Source organism: Myiozetetes cayanensis, unplaced genomic scaffold (genome assembly GCF_022539395.1).
Source record: "Myiozetetes cayanensis isolate MyiCay16 unplaced genomic scaffold, myiCay2020 scf10, whole genome shotgun sequence".
Lineage (NCBI taxonomy): Eukaryota > Metazoa > Chordata > Aves > Passeriformes > Tyrannidae > Myiozetetes > Myiozetetes cayanensis.
This window is the reverse complement of record NW_026086605.1, coordinates 15,873,578-15,899,856: the sequence shown is the minus strand read 5'-3', so window position 1 is coordinate 15,899,856 and position 26,279 is coordinate 15,873,578. Positions and strand designations below refer to the sequence as shown.

Below are 26,279 nucleotides of genomic sequence, written 5' to 3'. Positions count from 1 at the left end.
CTCAGAATGATCGTATCACAGGGCGAGATGGCCCCAAGGCTTCAGCATCTGATAAAAATCTGGCCTCCAATGAAAATAAGACTTCAGGACAGCAACAGAAAAAGAAGTTTTCTGAGAGTTCACAAGAGTTCAATAGTTATATATATTAGAATGTTACAACTCCTTAAAATAATTTTGTGCTAAATCTGGATTTTCTGTATTGTGTTTTTCTTCAAAATTTCACACTCAGGGCAGTGAGAAACCAACACTGTCCATTGAAGTCTGGCTTTTTATTGCTCTGTGATACAACAAGCTATTTCTAGGTTTGCCAAGAACATACACAAAAAAAAGACCAAGATTTTATGACCTTTTTGTAGAACTGTGAAATAAATGAAAGTGTTGTGGTTTTTTTTTTATGGTTGCCACTGTAATACAATACTCAGTTACAAAACAAGAAAATATTTTATTTCATTTAATTTCATTCTCCACCATGTGGATTCAATTAGCAGTTAAATACTACAGATGTGAATATACAGTGATGAATCAGCTGTGGAATTTGAGATAAATGTCAGTTGGAGTTTATAATGTATTATGTGGGTTTAGCTCTGCCTAATTCCATTAGGAACAATAGGATGGGAAACCTTATCCTAAATTCTAAATAAATACATAAATAAATATATAAACAAAATTATGTCTGTTTTCATACAGTCATCCCAAAACCATTTGTGGAAACGTGTCTATTAATGTTCTTTGAAAAGAGACATCCAACATAGGTGTGAAAGTGACATTTATTTTGTCACATAACAGGAATAATACCATCAGATTGTTGGCATCTCAACTCTCAAAGGGTCCTGGAGGAACTGATGGAGCTTGTAATAGCTAATGCTGATCCTACCTCCTTATGCCACATCTCTTTCTTCTTGCTCTGAGCTTTCCAGTGCATCAGCTTTTTCATCTCCCCAGTCTCAAGTAACAAAGGATTGACTGGAGGGTCACTTCAATCCTAAATAACAAACCCCAAAACAAAAATATGAAGGGCAAATATTTGCTGCTCTTTCTTCACTTTATGAATACTCTATACATGGTATAAAAAAGCCCTCCAAACGCTTGCAGTATCAGTCTGTAATTCTTAGGGCCCTGCTGGGGAGTACCAGGAAGGGTGGGTTTTTTGTTGATTTTTTTTAAGGATCTAGCAATATAGTAGCCCATGTTGCAGATCTTCCTTGCTCCAAATAAAGAAGCCTAGATAAAGATTCTCATCTCAGCCCTCATTAAGAAAAAAAAAAAAAAAGGCAAGTGAAGAAACAAATGCCTGTTCTTCACATTTAGTGCTCAGTTCCACAAGTTTATATAGACAGAGCTTCATTCCTGAGACCACATGAATGGAGCTCACCCTCAGAGACTTAATGGGAAATACAATTGACTAGCTGCTGTGAAAACGAGAAAACTATTTACTTGGTACAATGAACAAAGCCAAAGTTGTTCTACCAGTTGCACAGGCAATGAAGCATTTGCAGTTTGAATTTCTATCCACAGAATCCTCTTGACTTGGAGAATTTTTTGCTGTTACAAAACAACAGGAGTTGCAAGATATTCTGCACATTTCAAATCTAGTTCTTTTTTAGTACAGAACCATGAATTCAGAAATGTGGGTTTTACACTGCTGCTAAACGACAAAAAAGCTTTGTGTGTTCTGGCTATGAACACAGGGGTTTTTTGCAGTTTTCCAGTGTATACCTACACCCTCTTGCTTGATGCTTTGCACCTTTCCTGCTTTTCAGTGTCTTAACTGAATGACTTAAATGCCTTGCTTTCATTTTAACTATCTTAATATAATGGTCTGCCTTTATCCTTATTTATTGTGATGTCTTTTAAAATAGCAATTCATTAAAATCTAATCATAATGAAAAATTAAAGTTTTTTAATTTACTTAAGTATTATAATAATACTGTTTTCCACCCTATGAGCTGATTTCTTTATCCACAATAGGAGCTGTTGTGATACTGTGCATTACTTACTGTTTGTTGCACTACCTCTGTGAGACCCACTGAAGAAGCAGTTCAGAGGAGGCTTCAACATGTGATTCTTAAAAGGAGCTCACCTGAAAAAGTTATTCTTCCTATCTGATTACATTGCTCTACTGTGCTGTAAGAAGAAACTATGAAAAACAGACCTGGAGAGTAAGACAGGTCTGACTGACAAACAAGGAGGTGTAAGTACATAGGCACCAGTGGCCTTGGCCAGTCGAGACAGGTGAGCTCATGATCCACGACCCACCTTACGTGGATTTGTTGCTGAGAAACTGGTGAAATTTACCTGCAGTGGGCTATTCTGAAACACAGATACCCTATGGGAGCAGGAAAAAATATACAATGAGGATGGGATATTCAGATTACTGAAAAGCAAGTCTGACATTTAAAGTATTCAAACTCCATTTACTTTCGTGTTCTTAGCAATCTGGGAAAATTCTGCTGTGAAAAAGAGTGCAACTAGGTCAGTTCAGCTGATGGTACACAAAATAAGCAATTCAACTGCAATGCTGCAGCAACTGTTAGCAATAATTTAAACTGCTGTTTTCAAATTAAAGGAGGAACTGAACATAACTTTGCTCTGTTCATTTCTTAGTATTTTTCCTATAATTTCAATGCTACTCTACCTGATAATGCAGTGTTTTATAATGACTTTGCACCTGGAAATCCCATACATTTTGAAGAACTGCAAAACAAAAGACAACCACAATCACTGAGAAAGTTGTTTGTTTTAAGGTACAGGGTTTAAATTTCACTAAAAGGAAGGACTACTTTTAATTCCATGTGTACTGAGACCTTGTCTCCAGCTACACTTAACAAATACACCTTAATAAATTTAAAGAACCAAACATCAGTAGAAGCTAATCTTACAATAGAGACCAGTTCTCTACTACTGAAATTTGCATTTAACTAATTTGTTTTTTAAAAAAAATGGTCCACATACAAAGGAAAATGTGTATAAGTAAGTCTGAGTAAGCTGAGCAAACACTGTCCCTCTTATTCAGTTCCAGCTGTAGTGGTCTTGTGGCAGTAAATCATAATGTGATCTCTCTTCCTCTTCAGGTCCACAATCTAGTGGCAGACCATAATTGTAATCAACTGTTACAACTGGTAATCTTTTACTCTGTTCCATCTTTCTGGGAGTTTCACCATGAAAAGGTTTTCTTTCATAGTTTATTGAACTATCTTCTTGGTGTACAGATGAAGATGGGTGCATTGTTTGTGAAGAGTATGGTGCAAATCTATTTTTTCCTCTACTAAATTCCTCTGAGGGATGCATTCTCCTATTGTCTTCAGGACAGTTTGATCGATTACTGCAAGAAGAACAAATGTGAACAGTGAAATTCTTAGAAATTAAACAGTTGATTTATTGTTATTGGCCACCACCAGAAATAAACATGTAATGTTGAAAGAACAATTCAAACCCTCATTCTTGTTTTTACCCCCTAAAATTAAAATCCTATGGATGTTGCAAACTTTTTTATAATAACTTTTCAATTCTAGTGATTCAAATTAGAGCTCTTTATAGTAAATAATTCTACTAGTAGGTGTTTTGTTTCATGGGCTGTTTCTAAAAAAAATTTACTTAGACTGGAAAGGGTCTCTAGAAGAATCTTGGGTCACCTAAAGTAAGTCTCATTAGATGAGTTTGTGCAGGGGCTACGTCCATCCTTACTGGGATAAAGGATATGGGTTTCACAGCTGCTCTGGGCAACCTGTTTCAGTGTCTGACCATCCCTCACAGTAAAACTCATTAGCCTGATGTAAGCAGCAGTTAAGATTTAAATATAGCATCTATATTTTGCTTACTAATACTGGCTCTTCATGTTTTGCAGTGCATTAGCCTGAACTGTGCTTATCATGGGATTTGCACAACAATCACTCTCACAACTCAGTATCAGTGGCCCACAAATTAGTCACGTTATTTGCTCAGTGTTCCATTCCAATGGCTAAAACTGCACTTAAGCAAATATATTAACATAGATTTTTATGCTGTGCAGGTAATTTGCATTTTCTAGCTGGGAAATTACAGTAGAAAGGTAAGTCAGAAGACAACGCAGAATATCTGATATTTACCTGTAATTTCTGTTAAAGTCATCATTATCCATCCCATAATCTCTGTGAAGTGAAGGAGATGAGGAGAAATGAGGTTCTGGTATATTTTCATGGGAAGAAAATGCCTGATTTCTGCAAATAACCAAGAGAACTGCATGTTAAGAAGACTGCAAATGCTTGTAAGATTTTGAAAAAAAAATGCAACCTATCAAACTAAACAAAGATATTTTTACTTTTAATAAAATTGACTTAAAATAAAAACTATAATGATTGTATTAATTTCACACCTTAAAATGGTAAGCTTCATTGTAATGACATCCTCTGTTTTAGCTGTACAATGGAAGAAATTAACTCAAACTTTACTAGTCCAACAAATATCTGAAATACATTCTGAAATATTAAAAATAGTTTGAAATATGTCAGAATACAATAGGTTTACTAGGAAGTGATATATGTATTTGTGAGAATATGATGCAAGTTCTGAAGTGAAGGGATTTCTAACAAATTATTAACTCATAGAGTAAACAAATGCAAGTCAAACTTCCTTGTAGCATTGCTTTCTCTCTGTTTGGCTGAGGGCATAAATAAAATGTCTTATTCTGTTCTGTTTTGAGGATTGCTTTTTAAGTATAAGTTTCTATACAAAACAAAGCAAGACAAAGAGTTTTGTTTCGAGCTGACTAAAAAGGTAAAGGAAACAAACTTCAAAGAAGCAAACCTAATTTAGGAAACACTGGCTTTCAAAGATGCAAGATTCCAATTTATATCAAACCCTTCCATAAGTCAAAACAAAAAGAGTTAATAAACTGATCATTTATATATTCTTTTAAAAGGATGATTAAGTGAATTAAAAATAATTTATTTTAAAAAATATTTAATCTGAAATTAAATTTCGAACTGCTGAGGTTTAGACTTTTATTCTCTAATTCTGGTCTTAGGATTCTCTAGTTCTGGTTTTCAGCTCAAGGATGCTTTACCTGTCTGAACACCATTCACGTGCCAAGTCATCACGACCTGGATGATCGTGAAAAGGTCTTGGCCTTTGTCCGTGCCCTTTATTAACATAATCAAAATCTTTTAACTGAGTCTGTTCCTGTGAGCCGTCATAAGGCTGATGGTCGTGAAAAGGTCTGCGCCTTTGTCCAGGGCCTTTATTATCGTAATCTTTCAGCGGCATCTCTGTTTGTAAGTCACTGCGAGGCTGGTGATCGCTGAAAGGTCTCAACCTCTGCCCACAACCCCTTTTAACAAATTCAAAATCTCCCAATTGCATCTGTGGCTTTAAGTCATCATGTGACTCATAGTCATGGAATGATCTTAGTCTTTGGCCAGGACCTCTGCTGACAGGATCTAACTCTTTTAACTGCATCTGAGTCTGAAATTCATCACGAGATTGGTGCTCATGGAACAGTTTCCGTCTCCGGCCATGGCCCCTGCTACTGAAATCAAAATCCTTTGACTGCCTGTCTTCCTGCAAATCATTAGGAGATGGATGATCAGGAAAAGACCTCTGCCTTTGTCCATGGCCTCTGTTAAAGTCAATGTCCCTCGATTGCCTCTCTGCCTGTAAATCATCACAAAACTGGTGTCCATGAAAAGGTCTCAAACTTTGTCCAGGGCCCTTGTTACTGTAGTCTTGGTCCTTCAGCTGTGTGTCTTCTTGATAATTATCATAAAACTGGTGATCACTAAAGGGTCTTTGTCTCTGTTCTGGTCCCCGATTGTAGTCCCAGTTTCTCATCTGCACTGATGCTCTCAATTCATCCTGAGTTTGGTGGTCATGAAATGGTCTTCGTCTTTGTCCAGGCCCCTTATTAATGAAGTCAAAATCTCTCAGCTGTATCTGTCCTTGCAAGTCATTGTGAGAGTGATCGTCATAAATTCGTAATCTTTTCCCAGACCTGTAAAGAAGTTTTTGTCTTAAACAGAACATCATACTTAAAAGTGCTACAAATCATTAATGAAAACAATTCCTTTTTAACCAAGAATTTATATGAAAGACATTGCAAATAGGCAGGTATCAAAACCACTAAGAATCCAAACTGTAAAGTAAGATTATAAAACCTTCAATGTCAGAGCAGAAGCTGTGACAAACATTCCAATTCTAATTCTATACTGCTTGTCAAACAGGCAAAACTAGTGATTCAAAATTAATTAAAAATAACTACAGATTATTGTAGAATAATAAAGGACAGAAAAAAATAAAACTAAATTTTCGTAAGTGAACTAACTACAGACTTCTAACAGCATACACTCCCTTTCTCTTATCTTGCCACTGTTTTGTCAAATTCTGCAAATATATTTTACGTGAGCAGGCTATATTAATAAAATCTCTTTTGAGTATCTGTAGTATTCTCAGTAAGAAACAATTATATTTCCCTTGGGGGGGGGCTGGGGTTTTGTTTCCATGTTTCACCCTATTACCCCTGAAAATCTTCATTTGGGAACCGCTCTACAGGTCCTTCCATTGCATGTGGTGGGGGAATAATATCTTCATCTGCATCCCATACATCCATTCCGAGGTTACTAAGAAGAAAAAAAACATTTCTCATAAGCTTCCTTTTCTAGAACATACGATTGACATAGTAAAAAAAAAAACCACACATAAAATTCTTCAGTTCACAATGACAGAAATTTTATGTTCAGTAAAACTTAAAAACATTCATACCTTAGCAAATTTTAATCTTATAAATTTATTTGGGGAAGAGCTGCAGGAAAATCAAAGAGAATACCTGAGCTTCATAGATTTAGAACATCCTAAAGGATGTGAGATAAGCACCATACCTATTAAAAATCTGACATGGGACCAACTTAATCCTGCACAGACTATGAAAGAATGATAGGATTAAAACAAAGGGCATTCAGTTCAGCTAAAAATATGCAAACCAGCCAGGTATTAATTTTAAAATCAATTTACTGCTATAAGGTATCACTGGCATAAATACCTCAGGAAGACAGAAAGGTTAGCTATTCCTAGGAGATAAGCATAAAATTCTTAAACATGATAAACTACTATGAATGGAGGAGACAGGAACAATCTTCCACTGTTTCATACTTTTTTATTCTTTAAACCGTTCTTTTTTTTCTCTTTTTTTTAAATATCTGGTTCTACAATGCCAAGAACAGCAAGCAGATCATAGAGTTTATAAAGATATCTCTGCAATGGCTCCTTTCAGCTTGCAATGAGAGAATACAGACTTAGTACACCTGTCACAGTATGATAAAAGCACAGAAATGCTCAACAGTAGTTGTCAGATTAAAAACAATCTTTGGAATTTTAGAAATTCAGATGAATAAAATACCCTGCACTTCATGTTATTCATATGACAATACACATACAACTACACGTATACTTTACGATCTATGTGTAGTTGCATATTAAATGTTTAACAGGGAATTCTGACTTATGACTGAAGTGAACTTTTAAAAATACCAGGAGACACACAATCTTAAGCACACCATTAAAAGGATTTACCTCCGCATTGGTTGTGTTCTGAGGTCTGTGAGATACACCAGACCATCCATGCGATGACCTCTGGCATCACCAAAAGCTAAAGAAAAAAAAGTACAGCCTAATGAAATGTGCTCAAACTGAGCCACAGAAATGCGAAAGACAAGTTGCTGTTCCCCACGAGATGCTGAATTTGAAACGATTCTAACTTGTATTTAATACTTTAGCAAGCTGGCATCATTGCAGCATTTTTTTAAAACAACTTCAAAAAACTTAAAAGCAACTTTTGTTTTTAGCAAACTATGACTGAAAACTCGTTCAAGTGAAAAGAAAAGAAAAACAAAAAGATTTAAAGCAGCTAAAACATATTCCTCCTATGCTGTCAACTTGCTAATGCTCAAATCTTGCCTGGACTAGAATCAAGTTAGAAAAAAAATTCTATGTAAGCCAGCACATGAAATTACTGAAAAGATACTAAAAGAGAATTGTAGTATTTGTGAGTAAAAACTCACAAATTGTAGTAATTGTGAAGCACAACCTGACATGTGCCTTAGTTCAAACTGTATAAATACCTTGGATTGCTGCCTCTGGATCCCAGCCTTCAACGTCTATGAGGTATCTGAAGGAAAATATGACCATATTATTGTCCCAAAGGGATTACAGAATAATACAAGGATGCTATTTTTTGTGGACAACGATTTCTGGTTTTATACAACCTTACCTACATATAAGGTAGCCAGTCCTATTAATTCCATTAGTGCAGTGAACGCCAATGAGCTTCTCTATCAAAAAGGAAAACAGAGTTTTTAATAGTTAAATACAAAGCAAAAAATTTCTACTTTTCTAGCAAAGTAATGATAAATAATGCTTGCTATTTACAAAATCATACTGTCACGCCTGTAAAACAACAGACAGGTACAGACTTCATGCTGAATGTCTAGCAGCACTTAGCTCACTATTTCCAAACCTGTGAGGACTGAGATTGACTCTGCAGAATGTAGGAAAAAAGAAAGAGGAGTGATGACAGCTAAAGCACTTGGCCTCAGCCATAACTGCAGTAACAGGAGAAAAATATGGGTTTGAAAGCAAATCTAAACAAGCAAATATAAAACTGAAGAACTTAACTTATACATAAAGCACCTGGAAGTGTGAAATGCCTTGGAGTATGAAATACATGGAGAAAAGGAGAACCAGTAATCTCTAAAGAAATCTTGTCTTTTTTGAAAGATTATACTAATCAACTAAAAGCTAAAAAGCAGAATAACTTACTAGGGTGTTTCAAATGAGGTATTTCCAACAGAAACAGGAAAACACTGATATAATTTTGCAAGGCACTGGTAAAACCTCATCCAGACTATTTATACTCATATCCAAATATAACGAAAAAAAATCAATTCAAATATGTATAGAAAGGACTACTATGATGGTCACAGAAGGAAGTTTGTCTTATTAGTCTCTAAAAACAAATCTGAGATATTGAATGTAATAATGGGAATGGAGAACGACACTTAAAGAGCAAAGTTGGCATAAGAATAAATGCATGTTAACTGATTGAGAGTTTTAGGGTAGATTTTAGAAGAAAAACTTTCATCATCAGAAAAACAAAGTTTTGACAGAGACAGTACTGACAGAGGGTCTTTGAAGCAGGACTTAGATAAATTTTTGAATGAGATAAAATATAACTGTTTGCCACAAATCAGGACAGTCACACTGCCATATAAGTTCGCTGTAAGTTGATGTCCTAACAATTCAAACACTCAAGTAACCCAGTTTGTCAAAAAGTCTTTGTAAGAAGAATCCCGAGATATTTTAGGGGTATCTAAAACAGAGGCCAAATTATGAGGAGTAATAATAATGGCCAGTCTTCGCGAGCGAAGATCCGGGGAAGGTCTTTACACCTTCCAGCCTGCGCATTGGATTTTTTAGGTGAGACACAGTGTGCGCGGAACTGAGCCCACCCTTTTATCCTAAGGTTCATCTGCCGGGGCCAAGCAAGCTTGGACGGTGGCAGCGAGGTCCTCAGGACGTAGGTGGGTTGCCTTTTTTTTTTTTTTATAAGGGTTAACGAGCTCCATCTGCCCGGGAGTGGCCCTGACCGGGAATCGAACCCGGGTCTCGGCGGTGACAGCGCCGCGCCCTTACCACTAGACCACCAGGGGCTCCTATGAGGAGTAAGTTACATAATATGAACGTCCTCCCAACTCAAAAGTTACACAAGCTCTGCCAAAATACTCTTACTTATAACTGCAGGGTCGGTGTCCAGTAACAAATTAGGAATTGATTCTGTCAATATCAGATTCAAATACAGACTATTCTTTGTCACACACACAAAAAAATCACTAGATTGAAACCAACAGAAAACTAACAACTACGAAGTAATTTCCTTAAGACAAAAAAGAGCAAAGGAAGAACTAATTCTGTGCAAGGAAAAGCTGCTTCTCATACCTTTCAATTTTCCCATTACTTCTAACTCAGGCTCTCATACCTGAAATTTACACCAGTGCTCTTTAAGAAAGCAGTTAATATCTCTACTGTCTCACAGAAAATGCAAAAGTCACCACAGCAAATAGCATGAAAAAGCTTGAAAGAATGATCCTCCAATATTGGATAAACACACAGGTAAAATCTGCCTACAAAGAATCACTATCAAAAGAAGTGAGAGGTTAAAAGCTGCAAACACACTGTGGCAAAATTTGTTTTCACAAAAAGCAACTTACACACTCTCAGCAAGAACTGCCCTATTGCATAAACACTGAAACAGCAGCAGAGCCACACTGTGGAAACATTGTGTCTGTAATAAGATTTTCAGGAATTGTTCGGATATGAGGGCAATAATGGACTCATAAATCAAAAAACCACCACATCAGACTAAATGGACTTAAGTTGCTCTCATATGTCAGTGCTCAGTGCCATCAGAGAGGCCCGGTGTCATTTAAAACATCCATCAAGGGCTGGCAGCTACAGCACTCAGCTGGTGGGAGGCAATTTGGGTCAGGAAGGCCTCATTGCAGTTACTTTGACACACAATACAAACAACACTTCTCGGAAGGGCATTTAAGTTACCAGTCATTTTTGAAAAAGACATGTTGTGATTGCATAAAAGATAGGTACTGGTTCACATAATGGATCTTATTATGATAATAAAGTGGGAAGTGCTATGGAAAGTCTGAAGTCCCTAGTTTCATAAATATCTATTGAAATTAGTAAATGACACGGTTAGCACCAAAATAAAATGTTGAGGTTTTTTATAGCATAGGATGTTGATATTTACCATTTCCTGCATTTTCCCATAGGAATTTCCTGACCCATTTTTTGAACTGTAGAATAGTAGCATTATCAGGGACTTCAAGTCCAACAGTATAAAGTTTCTTATACTGCACACTTTTAGGTAAATCCTAGCAACAAAAGGAAAAAAAATAGTTAAAAGCATTCAAGTCTTGTATCAATGAAAAACCATAAGCACTATGTAACATAATGCCAATGTAAACCAGTAGTTCAAACCTTGAATAGAAATGGAAAACAAACTTGACACAATTCTATAGAGATATGGCCTCAGAAACTACCACTGACATTTCTACATTACAGTCAACCTCAAGCAAAAAACAGTTCTTACAGGATTTATTTATCCCTGCTAACAAAGCAGCACATTAACTAAAGAGAGCAGATTCTTGTAATTCCATTCTAACCCAGTTTACAATTATTAGCAGTATTTGTCCCTCCCACCCACAATAATACATATACTCACATATTCACCCCCTAAATGCCTAGAGCCCATGTACATTCAAAGATTAGCTTTCAGTTATAACACTTTTCAACAGGAGGCTGATTAATCACAACTGTTTGGACTACACTGGTAAAAATTCTGGAACTTATAAAGTAGTTTAAAAACGTACACCTTCTTAGTGGATTCCACAGAGGATCAGTAAAAAAAGACCCCAGGAATAAAGGAGAATGTCTTCAGGACACAGAGTGTAACTCTTCTGCACCTTTTCTGTAGTGCTTGGCACTGAAGTCTTTACCCAATACTCAGAGTTACCATAATACAAATAAGCCACAAATGCAACTAGCTGGGAAAAGTAGTTATGTCCTTTGTGATAAAACATTTATTTTCTATTGGAGACCCAAAATTAGTCTAGATGGCATACTTGTCTATTTCAATTCAAGGTAAGCAGACGTGTAAACACTTCAAAACAAAAGCTGCAGCAACTATTTTACATTTTTATCAGGCTTTTATTACCTTAACTTCATAGTATCGTGTGGTGTATGTCAAATCAATAATTAATCCAAGCTCCACATTTAGGGCTTTCATTGCAGCAATTAAGTCTTTTGGTGTAAATTTCTGGGTTGGGGTAAGCCTCTGGTTAATTGCCTACAAAGAAAATGGAAAAGAAGTATTTTCTTTTTACATTCTAATAAAAAGAAATTTGAAATATTCAGCTGTTTAATTAGTACTAGGAAACATCAGTATTTGAAAGGGGCTGTTTAAGTATCAGAACCACATCCATGTATTATACAGATAAAAGAAATCAGTTAAAAAGAAAGCAAAGATTTTTTATTTATTTCTATCCAGATGAATATGCAAGAAACTGCGTTTCCATTTGTATGACGTTAACAAACATTATTAAAATAAGCACTAAGTTCATAGACACAAAAATTCTGCAAAATACATTATATATATACTGATTTTTATGTAGCTAAGCACCAGTTAAAACCAAAACACCACAATCTATTTCCCAAAAAAAACTTTGTCCTGCACAGTAACTCAAAATTGACAGCATATTTCAAATAAAACATTAAAAGTTGTGATATAAGATCTCATTTCTAAAAGTTTTAACTTTCTTCCCACAAATGTTGTGCAGACATTTTTATCCCAACTTCGTATTTTGACAGAGTGTACTTGCATGTCATTTAGCACTGGAAAATATTAAATATGACTAAAATACTGTGACTAAGAAAGCTGCATGTTGGTGGATAATGAATAATTCATTTGATAGAAACAGTGAGAAAAATGTTTACTCACCCTATTGTAGCTGTGTTTTTTGAAATGTGTTCTTCACTTTAGGTGTGAAAATGCCTCATATACTCAAGACTGGATTTTCTGTGAACAGTGCACTTGTCCATTGTGAGAGCCTTTTGACACAGGCTCAGCCAGAACCAATAAAGACAGTGGCAAAAGATGCAGCAGCCTCAACCACCTGTCAGTTCCTTTGTCAACAAGAAATTCAAGCAGACTGGACTCAGAACTAATGGAAAGGAAGGCAGCCACAGACCACATACTTCTTAGAACCAAAGATGCAACAGGGTAACTACCCATTCTTTGTTTTGACTGTACAGATTATAATCTAAAATGCTAGCAAGCACTTGTCTCGAGTCTGGAAACAGAGACAGGAAAACAAAGAAGAAACAGCAGGGCAGTCCTGTCAAAACTTGTATGTGGTTAGGAAGCTTAAGCTAAAAGGAGTAGGGTAGAAAGCACACAATAAAGTATTTGGTCCTATGTATTTCAGACACCTATGCACTGCTGAAAAAACAATGGAGGATGTGGAAGTTTAAACAAAATGAACATGAGTCAGTTGTCTCACCACTATTCAGCAGTGACTTTTAGTAGAATCTGAAACTGAACTTAACAACCTTGAGGTGACAAAAGGTGAATCTGCAAAAGGTCAATGAAAGAACATTAAAAAATTTTTACTATGTAAAGCCACACAAACTGAGGAGGAATGTAATTTGCAAAAATAAGATTTTCCAAACATATTGTTTGATAAAGTAAATAGTCAAATGTGTTATGAAATACTATGCTTTGAAAGGCTCTTTGGAATTTTTTGAAAAACTTCTGCTGAATATTCAGTAGTTGAGATGTTTAATTGGACTTTGAGAATCAGAGAAATCTGTACCAATTCTAAAAATCCTTCTAATGCATGAGAAAGAACTTTCCCAGTTCTTACTACACTACAGTGTTACTGTTAGCATTATAAGGCTGATCTGAAAGATGGGACAGAAAAATCCTTTGAAGTAAACACATGATCTTGAAGTCTTTACTAACAGCGCATCTTCTGCTAAGACAATAACCCTTAAGTCTTCAAATTCTGAAAATATGTTTTCTCCCTTTGGGTGAAATCACCAATCATCAGTTTTTTAATCAGCAGCAAATAAGAAAACTGTTGTACATTTAAGAGGTCTGTACCAGTAGCTTAATAAATAACAGGACTCCTGACAGATGATGACCAATCAGGTCTTCAGCATTTTCAGACAGATTTACTGACCACTACTCTCTGCAAACACATCCCAGTTTAGCCAGCTACAAATCTTCTGTGTATTCTGCCACAAACTCCATAAGCTTCAAGCACATGGTCGCTGTCAGACTTGTCATTTCTCTGTCTTGTATAGTTGAGACAGAACAAACTGAGGGGACAGAAATATTACAGATTTTGCATTCTTGGGTATCAGACTTTATATTTGGCCAAGTTCAAAGACAGCTTCACAGAACAGAGATCTATGCCCTGTGAGAGCAGTAGGACTGGAAGGGAGTAACACACTGACAGAAGAGCCTCCTTGTGATATATTGCTATGAACACTCTGATAATGTTGCTCTTTTTATGATCTCTGGTGTAGCTCCTTCCAGACTATCAGAGGAACTACAGGCAATGAGTAAAGTGAGCAATAACATATCTTCCTTTGAAAGTTGGAGTGACAGGAACTGGAAATCTTGCCTAGAACAGTGAATCTGTGCAAAAATTGCATAGATCAAGTGCTGGATCAAATGGAATTACAGGAGCTGATGATGCAAAAAATCCTCTCTCAAAAAACCCAGTAGTAAAGAAGCCAATTCTAAATCTCTAGATTTTCTGTTCACAACTTGATATGTTCACTGGCAGTCTTGGTAGAAAGACACGTGACCACTGTACAATCCATCTGTATCATGAAGAACAAGACCAATTTAAAGTATGAGATCTTTGGTGTCAAATGAACCAAACCACGATACTAAAGCTGTAAAAGAAGGTGCAGGAAGCAAGTCCTGCAAGCATTCCACTTCAGTCATTGCTGATAAAGTGAACTGAATGGTGACTGAAAATATAATGTGTACAAATACAGCCAAAGAACCCAAATTTTTGTGTATGAATACTTGAGTGCAATCTGTAGACAAAGAGCTTAGACAGAATATTTACTCTTAACTGCTAAGGTTATGTCAAAGCACTGAACTTGAAAAGCAATTAGAAACTTTCACTTCCTCTGTGTCTAAAGCAAGGACTTGTAAGAGTTAATTTCTTAAGCACTTGTGTTAATTTATACAGAAGGGCAAATAGGACAAATTTGCCCTATGCCTCCAAAGACGCACAGGCACCAAATACTCAAGAGTCAAAACAAGTCAGCCTCCACAATTTTTATAATCAGAGAGTTTAAAGATCTGACTCAGTGTATTTAGTAGATTAAGATGGCTCTTCATGTTAGTAAGGAAGTAGTAACACATTAATAAAGTGTTCATTAATATGAAGACTTCTTTTTAAAATCTACTACATTCCTCCAGACTGCTAAAGCTTTTTGTTTATGAAATCGGCAATCTCGATCTATTATTTTAGAAGTTCTGAAGTGGCTGGTATCCTTTAACAACTGCTTGATTTCCATAAAATTGTATTCTGGTTTACAATGCCTAGATTGTTATTCGTATCATAACCCCTTCCACGTGATTTCTTACAACAGTCATAAAAAGATGTTATAGAAGATCATGAATTTAGGCCACTTATTAGTGATCAAATGAATTGTGCTGATTGATTTAGAAACTTGTTGATTTTTAAAAGATAAATAAAAACAGTAACAGCAAGTATTAAAAAGAAAACTTAGAAAAAAATAATTATTTTTCAAAAGCCACTAGCAGATTACTGAAAGAGCTGAATCTGAATAAATTATTTTTCAAAAATTTTCCTTCAAAGTTTGCATGAACATTCATGCTACTTTTCATTACTTTTGCAGTTTATCTAGTACGGCCAATCTAGAGCTAATTCTTATACATACCCCTTTTAAAGGTACTTTGAATGCAATAAATCTCGTTCCTGGTATAGGTTGTCCAACGGGTGTCAAACTCCTCCATCTGTAATGAAACAAATATTTATTTTTAAATATTTTCAAGTTACACGATTCATCAGAGGACACCTGTAGCACAAAGCACATAAAAGTTGCTGTTATTATACATTATAAGTAGGTCTCCAAATCTGCAATTATTCCATGAAGTGGTTTCAAGGTATCCCCAGGACATTTGAAAACTCTTTTCCTTCCTTCGTCTTCAACTTCCAAAAAATTCCTCCCCTCAAAATGGCAGGATAGCATTTATGACACGTAGCATCAATATAAACCAAAGCAGATGTGTAAGGTTCAACAGGTAAAAAAGTAGTGTTATATTTGGTGGAAATTTTTCAACTTTGCTGAATCAAACACCTTGTAAAGTTATCCTATGTATGCATCAGTCATTTGATTCACAATTAAATGCAAAGTTTTCTTTCATTAACAATATAAATCTATATTTTGCAAATGTGTTTCCTTTGTAATATGCTTATTTTTCAAAGAAACACTCTTGACTGCACTTTCTCTTGGCACTTTGAAAAATACAGAGAATATTCCATCACATCATAACTTACCAAAAATCACCTATTATGATGAAGGTTTGTTACAACACTCAAAACCACTACTAATTCCAAACCCACAAAGAACTGGTATTCACAAGTTCTACACTGCACTGAAAAAGCACTTGATATATCACATTTCAGAGATTTCCATTTTTTAAAAGAATATGAAAAGGATTACCTGAAGAGGAAAACAAGTTAATCAGCAGATCAATTTTACCTTTAAAGAGGTAACTTACTAAATTTAGGACTTCTATTTCTTCTTCTTATGTAAGGGCAAATTATCTCTATGACCTCAGATGATGCAGCTGAATGACTTAAAATCTACACAGCCTTTTTGCATTTTCAGCTAACACCTCAACTATTAAAATACAAAACATTTCCACCAGATTCTTTAACACTGATGTTTGTTCACTTACAATTTTCAGAATTAATGTTTGAATTAATATCTCCCTTTAAAGAGAGTATAACAATTTCTAAATCCCTTTTTGATTTCCATAAAACCACATAATTTACTAAATAAACAGCATACTTAATTTTAAAATATTCTAACCACTGATTATTTTGCTTTGTTCACAGTTCCCATATCAGAACAAAAACTAGAAGTTGGCTGGCAAAATTCTCAATGAAATATCCATAATTATATTTGTCATAGTACATAAATAATAACATCATCATTCACAGATACTTGGAACTAACAAAGGAAACCCACAGCATGGTGACTGGAAGCTTAAACAAACAATTTATGATTTACTACATCCATGTCTTTAGCACTACCTTATCTCTTATCTTCATCATGAGGTATAAGAACAGATCAAGGCTCACAGTGTAGGCATACAGATGCTTAGTTTAATGGAAAACAAAATAATAAAGGAGTAATAATAACTCATCGTTAGGAAGGCAATGAGAATATTGCAAACAGCTGCTGTGTAGGAGGGAGATACAAGGTAAGAAGGTGTAAAGGTGAGCTAGAGACGAAATCACTGAGAGGTCTTTGCAGTAAAACCTTTTACTAAATTCTAAATGTTTGCAGGAAGTTTGTATCTCATAATTGCAACTAGGGAACAAAACCAGTCCCCTACAAATAACATATTGTGTATTACAGAAGTGTTCTAACTTGACAAGTCTTCCTAAGTGAATTTTCAAGCTTGTAAACTTTGGAGTCTGGCAGCTGTAAACTTGCTGTAAAATATGAAAACAAAAATCTGAGACTATGTTCCATTTATTCCTGTTTAAGGTATATAAACTGTATATGAATCAATTAAGACCAGAAATTCAGCGCTGTTTTAACCTGCTTTCTCTTGGGAAAGTATGAATGGAAACCAACCATACTTATCGTAAATAGGAGCACTTGGAAGTGAATAAGAGATGATCAAAAAAGGGCTTTAAAATCTTATTTCCTTAATTAGCAATGTAAAAAAGGCTTTGTAAAAATTCTGAACTTTTTTTCATATTAGGGGATTTACAGAACAATGCCCCAGGATTAGAGAGTTTGTTGTCAGACCTTAATCAACTTGGGCGTTTACTCATTTGTATTTAAAGCCATTTAAATCCTACCAGAAAAAAAATCTGCAAAATCAGCAAGAAACTGAAAAGCTGCTGACAGCTCGCTGGTAAAAAATGAGCAGGAGGCATTCTTCATCAAAAATATAAAGGGTATGTGTTTCATGTTATCTTCAAAAATATTTAAAAAGGAAACTTCAGCATACTGCTGCAGAACTAAAAATTACCTCAAAATAAAACTAGCAGATTGACATTAAACAGATTAGCTAAAGAAATAAATTCAAGTTTGTTCTGTTGTCAACAAAGGAACAGGTGACCCAGACTAAAGAAAGCAAAACTCTTACAGAATAAGTCTGGATAAAAGGTAGAAATTATCAGAGACGAACAGCAGGTAGTGACATAAACAGGAATTACAAGAGCAAAGACATAACTAAACATTTTAACACGTATGAATGAGAATTTTGACACACAGTTTGTGCCCTGCTTGAATATAGGTGGAAAGAAGAAAGGCAGGAGTCAAGGATGTTATCACAAGACTTGGCACCATCATCATTCCTGTACCAATGACTAAGAGCTTACAGAGACCTGAATGAAAAACAATCTGGCCATGAAGTAGCTGATTGAGTACGGATTACAAACAGCTGCATATTTTATCTGCTTTGGTTAAAGCTTTTTGTAGAGCCAGGTGTGGAATACACAGTTTTTTCATATTTTAGTTTAACATTACTTTTAAGGTCATGCAGAAGCTTTAATTTCCAGTATAATTTGCTATGTTTTAGAACTGATTCGTAGTAAGATTTACTTTAACTACTGATGATGCTCTAATCAAATTAATAAACTTTTCAAATACATTTCAAAATGGTGTTGAATAATTACATATTTTACTGATATTCACACTGAATCATTTAAACAGGTATCTTGCCATTTATTTTCTTGTGATTTTTAAAGAAAAACAGTATGTTCCCCATAAAGATACTATGTATACTTTTAATGGCAAGCTAGACAAGACAGCTCCTAAATAAGTCATAGCTGCAATACAATGGAACCACTGAACTGGAAATCATTTTAAAGTTTCATGTCTTTAGTTTGTCAGATCTCAGTGATGGAGTCATATAAAAATATAAAGCACGAGGACACTGTCAGCAGATACCCTACAAGTTCTTCACAGCAAACAGTTGAATCTCATTGGTCTTTCTAAAGCCAATAATGTGTTCCACTCCTCCAGAGTAAGAGAAACTAGTACTGAATTTAAGGCATCCATTCAGAATGATTTTCATCTGATAGTTAATCACCGTTAGTAAACCAGTGTAAACAGGTACACAATACTCAAAAGCTACAATGGGTGGAGAACTATGTTGAGAGAACACTATCTGAAGCCATGCTTAACAATTCAAGGGTTTCTACAATTCTTGAGCCTCTCATGAGCATCTCTGATTAAGAAGCAGTTATAAGTTCAGAACTTACCTGGGAAACTGAATTCCCAAACACTCAAAAGGGATAATTATTGTAACTGTAGAGAAATTCAAGTCTGAAATACTGTCATCTGTAGCAAGATCATTTAGAAACTACTACTTGGAACCTCTTTTTTTTTTTTGGTTACTCACACTGCATGATATATACACAGCCTTATTTGCCACATGGCTTCCATACCTCTATAGATACCAGATTCAATACTGATGATATGAAGCACTTTTACAAATAAACTCTTACATTATGGTAACCCTTCTCTCCCACCCACCATGGAAGATACACAATCCTTTATGCCACAGTCTTTAATATTCCTGTCTAAATGATAAATGCAGACGCTTTAAGTTTGCAGAGGAAAACTTCAGTTCAAGAAGTATGTTTACGGTGCATAGGCAAAAATAATTCAGCTTTGTCCTTGTAACAAAAAGATTCCACTCAGTATTTTTTTACACCATTCAAGGGTAACATGCCAGAAGGTGACAATTCTGCAGATGCTTTTTAGAACTGAATCTGATTTTATATAATTATGCAGCAGGATTTTGGATGCTGAAATGTATAAATCTGTAAAAACATCACAGTATTTTTTAACTGTTTGTTATGCAACTTGGCCTCTTTTTACTGTCTGGTTCTCCACTGAAACATCATAGTCTACAACCACTGAAGAACAAAACCATTTCAGACACTGTGAAGAACCAGAACTTGACTCCATGGTGGAAACAGCAGTGCAAGGGATCACTAAGATCCCTCTCTTATACTGATGTCTCTCTTTGCTAAAAATTACTTCACCAGCACTACTTTATCAGTTTGAGACTGCAATGGACACTGCACACCACCACTCTGCTCCAACACATTACCAGGAAAAGAGAGAAACACTTTCCATTATCACAGGAGCATCGAATGGTTTGGGTTGGAAGGGGCCTTAAAGATCATCGTGTTCCAACCCTCCTGCCATGGGCAGGGCCACCTTCCACTAGACCAAGCTTCTCAGAGCCTGATCCACAGTTGCACTATTCTTACCTACTAACTTAACTGAAACCTCAAATTTATTGTATTGCTTTAATTAGCATAATGAAACTTGGATTAAAAGTGCTTAAGAACTGAGGCAGGAATAGAAAGACAATCTTAAAAAATGGCTACATGTAGTGTCACTATCTATTCCACTGTTTCTCTTGCAGTAGCATTAAATCAGAACAGTCACTGTTAGATCTATTGCCATTACAACAAGGTGATATGATTGAGGTTGTAGTTCCACAGACTGAACCCTCTGGACTTGTCCTCATGCCACAGCGTACCACAGTCTCATTTCTGCCAACAACTTTTGGTTTTGGGGCCAGTAAATTGCACGTGCAGGATCACCTTAGTTCCTTCCAAGGTTCACTGCTATGGTTTCCTGGTTTACTAAATTCACAGACAAGAACATGTTGTGGTAGCACAAGGATAGCATCAATATCCTGCTGCATGAGATGGGGGGCTGACAATTCCTTAAACTTCTTTACTGCCAAAGCTCCGATCCTGTGGATGTCCAGCCTGACTTCTTAGTAGTATAAAAAACTATGAACTGGAGAAGCTGGAAGTGCTTCAATATCAGGCACTTTGTCAGATGGTAATACTAACTTTATACCCAAATACTTGACAATAACTGTTTCTCTCCTTGAAAGGTGTTAGTTTCCAGTCACTGAATTTGAAAATACAGTCCTCTGCTTCTTCCACACTTAAGAAATCCATGTAGCCTGAAAGCCGCTCCAGTTCAAATGTAAGGGGGGATAAGAAGGGAGAAATGAACACCTGACACTCAAAGTTTTAGTAATAATTTCCATGTATGGAGAAAACAGGGATAGTTAATTCTTTTTGGATTTCTGCACCACTGCTTGCAGAACTAACGCACTTTACTCGGTCAAAAATTCAAATGAAATTTCATAGAAACCTTCAGAGAAAGACATGATTAAAGAGTTTTTCTTACATTTTATTCTGATTTTAATCCCTAAGTTTGTCAGCTACTAAAAAAACTTCAAATTTTTGAAGTTATTTTTTAAATTTTGTTCATCTTCTTTCTATTTATTGCTTTTAGGATAACCCATATTACAGAAGCTCATGCTTCTTCTACCTTATTGCTCCTCCTAAGAATGTTCTTAATAAACCTATTTAACACCTACCCAGAAACCAGGATAACATCCATCTTTCCTCAAATAATGTACAACCTGCAAGTTACTGTCCCATTACTGTGTGCCTTTATAACTCAGCATGCCCTCCTACCCAGAAGGTTTGTACTGATGTCAGCAGTAACACATGGGTTAAAATTCTAAACTTGGGTTTCCTGTTTATTTGATTAGAGCTGGAGAACAGAACTATATCTGTTTTAAATGAGGTCATTCTGTGGTCTCCATTTGCTCTCCCAGTCGAGAGATTAGAAAGCCTGCATAGTGCATTTGGGGTTTTCTAATGATAATTTCTACTGATACAACACTTTTGTTGTCCTTTTTTTAAAAAGAAAAATGAAGGATGTTTCTGGACCTGGATTCATGAACATATTCCTCGATCTTATGCATGCAGCCACCTGTTCCCACACCTTATCATCTCTTCCTCCACACCTGTCAGCACATGTCTGAGTAGTCAGAAGTATGGACTACTCTCCCATTTCCCCAGTAAATAAACACTTGGGGTAAGAAGATTAGGAAGAAGGGGCTGTATTTGGCCGACGGAGGAGAAGTGTTCAGACAGGTTGGAGCATTATACTCACCTGGGGGATGAATAGCTGGGCTGTTCCTGTCTTGAAGAAGATACCTACCTTACCTGGCTGTAGGTGCTGACGTTGCTTGAGGCAAGAAAGCGCCTGGGGCAGTCAGTGCCCCTTCTCTGTGGGCAGAGCTGTGCCCGCTCCTGCCTCTTGCTTAGTGTGAAGGATACTTACCCATCAGGGATAGTATTCTTCTTTACCATGCTGAAAGCAGGAGCAGGCAGAGCAGGAGGCAGCGGTGAAAGTGGGCACTGCAGCAAAGGAGAGAGAACCGCGCAGTTAACACGGTGCTAATCTCTTTCTCCATCAGTGGGCCTTTTCACAGGGCTGAGACTCGAGTAAAGTAAACCCAGCACTCAGCTGGGGCTTGAAGCCATCCTGAACAAGTTCTGCACCTTGCAAGCTAGCCTATTTCTCCACTGCTAAAGTACGACAAGAGCGAAGGACAACTCACCTCTCCTCTCCAGGAGACCACAAGAAAGAGAGGAGAGGCGGCAGGTTTCTAACTCTGGCAGCAGCGCTGCAGGGACGAAGATCCTCCTGGCAGCCCCTTCCGTCCCGCTCCTGCGGCTCGGAGCTGTCTGTCCCGCCCTTGCGCTCCCGGTTAGAACTCGTCTCAACGAGAGGAACCTCCAGGCAGCTGCAAGAGGCGAGGCCGGCACCTCAGCGAGGGAAGGACCGTGCCCTGCCCCACCCTGACCCGGACAGGTCCGGTCCCGCGGGATCCCGGGCGGCGCCCGCCGCCCTCGGGGGGGCCGGGGCGAGGGGCGCTGCGCCATCCCCGCCGCTCCAGAGACACGCTACGGGTGGCGTGAGGCTGTCCCTCACCGCCGCATGTCCCCAGGGCAGCGCCGGCTCCGGAACCGGCCCGGGGCTCGGCGGCGGCTGAGCTGGGGCAGGGACAAACAGAGACACCGGGGCGGGGGGAGATCGCGGCCCGGCTGCGGGGGGCGGGCGGGCTGTGAGGGGAAGGGCGCGGGCCGCAGGCGGGGCGGGGCGGTGCGGGGAGGAGCGGGGAGGAGCGGGGCTGCGGGCGGCCCGTACCCGGACGGGATCCCGGGCGGAGGCGGCGCGGGTCGGGGCCACACAGAACCTTCCCGAAACGGCCGCCACTGCGCCTGCGCGGAGCCCGCCGCGGGAGGGGCGGGGCGGGGCGCGCGGGGAACCAATGGGGTGCCGGCCAATGGGGCGGGGGGCGGGGGTGTCTCTGCGCGTGCGCGGCTGTCCTGCGGGTGGCGGGCAATGGGGCGGGCAAGGGTGGGCGGCAGGGGGTGGGCGGGGCGAAGGGGTGGCAGCGGGGGGTGGGCGGGGCGAAGGCGGTGAGCGGTGGGCGGTGGCGGGCGAAGAGGCGGTGGGCGGGGCGGTGGCCGTCAGGCGTCAGTGCTTCGTAGCAGTGTTTGTCAAGAGTTTGTGCGGGGATGGTGCTGTGCTGTCTTTATGACTTCCAGAAAGGGACAAAACAATATTTCTATGTCTTCCAAGATGGAAAACGTAAAACCTGTAGTCCTAAAATATTTTAATCTGAGGGAAAGCCGAAAACCACAAGAATCTTGTGAAATCATAATGTGGCCTTTTTAAGAAAGGGCCACAAATTCATGAAATTCTTATAATAATTAATCTTTGAAAAATAGTTGAATATGTCTGGTATATAATTTTTAACCCGAAAAATGACTGTTCTCTTCTTTATCTCTTCTGAATATTTTGGGTAGAACAATTCCAGAGGTTGGCACGTCAAGGTAGAGAGACTATAGCAGGCAATCAGGTAATTAGCAGCCATTTATGCAGGTAGTGCAAACAAGGAAAGCAGGGAATAACCAGAACTCCTCAACTCCATAGGTTAAGTAGGATGGCACAACACTGACAGATTTCAGGGACTTCTGAGCTGTTTGTTACCTTGTGCACTATAGCATCTTTGAATAGTTTTGATTACTGCCTGAACCTGGAGAAATATTTGCAAAATTCTGTAGTGTTGAATCGTTTTAGTGTTGTTTCATAGATGCCTGCAGTGAGGACAGGGGAAGAGCATGTTACTTTTCAGCATGAGTCCCTTATATCTCATGGTGCTCAGTTGAATTGATTTATATGTATATTCAAAGTTAGAATACAAACAAGCTTCCTGTTCTCTTTACATCTCTCTGGAGAATCAACTTCCTTCTCTTTGTTTAAACTCATATTTAATCATTAGCATATTTTACTTGGAGTTTTAAGTTTCTTGGATCTGATTCCTCTTTCTCTACAAGAAAAAGCCAAGTCATTTTCGATGTGGTTCTTTTCTCAGTGGACTTAGGAAAACAGAAACATGATTTGAATACTACATAATTTATTACAGTTCTCAAACCCCTCTATAAGAAACTTCTCCAGCCTTCTAATGATCATTTTACAGCTTTTTTTTTGTTTCATGTATTGTTTCATGTTTTGCTCTGCCTGTTGTAAAACGGAGACCACTAAGTTGTGTCAGTGTTGCCTGGGTCTGTAATATAGGTGTTCAATTTCTCTGTACTCTTACATTGTTGCTGTTTCTACAAAGATTATATGTAGAATTTGCAAGGAATTTTATCTGCAGTTTGATTTTTTTTTTTTGCTAACTTATAGGTAATTTTTTACGATAACTACTTTTTCACAATGCCTTCTATGTGTGTCATGTACATTCCTTCCATAGTTCAGGTTTGTTACTAAAAAGTGTCTTGAAGAATATACATTGTTTTTGTTCTGTCAGAAATGACTGTTCTTCATCAGTTTTGTTCTGTGATCTGGAGTTTATACTTGCTTTATTTTATGGGCAAAAAGGAAAAGGTGCTGGTCTGTGCACTAAACCTTGTCATCTGTAGGTCACGAGGGACTCTCGAGGTTCAAGTCAAGTTCTCGTTATCACTCACCCCTATTTAGATGCAGTTTTCTGGTAGTAGCACTACATGTACATTGGAATTGTGGCACATTCCCAAAGCTTGTGCTTTTCTTGGCTGTCACTTGAGTGTAGTGTCAGATTCAATAGCTGCATGGATTAAATAGAGTAACTCCCTCACAGCTAAAGCTAATGCCAAATTCTTTTCTAATTAGATATTTTGAAATAGACCGGCTTCCTTAGTCAAGGATGTGCAAGTAATGCAGATTTAAAAATCAGCTAATCATCTTCCTTGCTTAAGCCAATTTAGTTTTGTTTTTAAAGTTCTTGTAATTTATTATTACCAGGTACTACTGCGCACTACCCTGAGTTGTCAGTGCGTGACAGTCAGGATGGTTGTCAGTACTAGAAACATGTTCTGAAAATTTAAACATCGATTTACTGTGAAACAGCTATTGTTAAGTACATTAAATATTTTAAGAATATATTTTTGACTTTGTTTTTCTTTGCTCTGCTGTATCTTATTTCCTCAAAGGCTTTCTTTGGTCTTGTCCTTGAGTAGGTGCTTTGGTGCAGCAGTTTTGAGGTGCCTCACTTATGAAACTTAGAAATCTGCTTTCCATAAACTGTTTCTGATCCATTTCTTATTGGGTTCATCCTCTTGGTTTTCAGTACAAACTGATAGCTAATACCTACTCATCTTTGCATATTTCTTTCAGTATAACTTTATTTTTTTGATGTCCTGTGTAAATACTAAACATCAGCACTTACATTTTTAATTGAATCATTCCTTGAAGTTATGGACCCTTTATTCTTTTTAATATGATTCTTTGGGTGTATGAGTCAGTGAAAATTGAAAAGGACAAAAGACAAAAGTCCGTTAATAGCAATGCTGGTGTAAGTCTGTAATACCTCTTGGTTTGTTTTTAAATGTGTGGATTTCAATCACCACAGCTCAGAGCAGAGTCCCTTTTGAAAAGGGGACACTTGCATCCAGTGATTTGGCTTGGATTTTTTTTCAAATAGGTATTTATGCATTTTTGAGGAATGCTTGTCTGCAGTTACTGATAGATTGAAGGAAGATCAAGTACTCACACCTGAGCCATGCTGGAAACCAAAGATCTTGAAAAGATAACTTCTACTTTTGTAAAACAATTAAAGCAGCCCTCCGAACAACATCTGTGTTCTCTTTTTAATGCTGCAGTGTGACACTACTCAATAGTCCTGATCAATTAAGGGTCAAATATTGGTTTGAACGTGATAGGTTCAGCTTCGCTGGTTATTAATCTCTTCCTGTATCGTGAACCAAGAAACCTTCACTTTAGTCTGCTTTTTTTTAATAATATATTGTTAAATCAGAGACTATGCAGACCAAAGTAATTTATTATTATTATTATTTCCACTGAACAAAGCGCCAGTGCGAAGCTGGGAATCCCGCCCGTGCCTTTGGTGCTGAGCGCAGGTCGGGGCCGTCACCACCAGAGGGCGCGGTCGGGGTGTCAAGAGTTCCCGGCTGGGAGCGGGCCCTGCCCCTCTCCCGCTCCAGGGTTTCCATCAGGAAACAGCCCGTTGGGAAATTAACCGTGAGCGTTAAATCTCGCAT

General features: G+C 37.7%; 1 protein-coding gene across 1 annotated transcript; it reads right to left on the bottom strand.

Moving 5' to 3' along the window:
• Positions 1 to 418: 418 nt before the first annotated feature.
• LOC126653286 (uncharacterized) lies at positions 419 to 26,279 on the bottom strand. Its single transcript, XM_050340841.1, has 13 exons — positions 26,121 to 26,279; positions 22,879 to 23,060; positions 22,289 to 22,474; positions 15,526 to 15,601; positions 11,753 to 11,884; positions 10,787 to 10,910; positions 8,237 to 8,297; positions 8,088 to 8,134; positions 7,540 to 7,615; positions 6,489 to 6,590; positions 5,042 to 5,965; positions 4,086 to 4,196; positions 419 to 3,322 (listed from the first exon to the last, which is right to left on the bottom strand). The coding sequence occupies exons 1-13, from the start codon at positions 26,277 to 26,279 to the stop codon at positions 3,010 to 3,012; spliced, it is 2,493 nt and encodes an 830-aa protein (XP_050196798.1). The 3' UTR covers positions 419 to 3,009.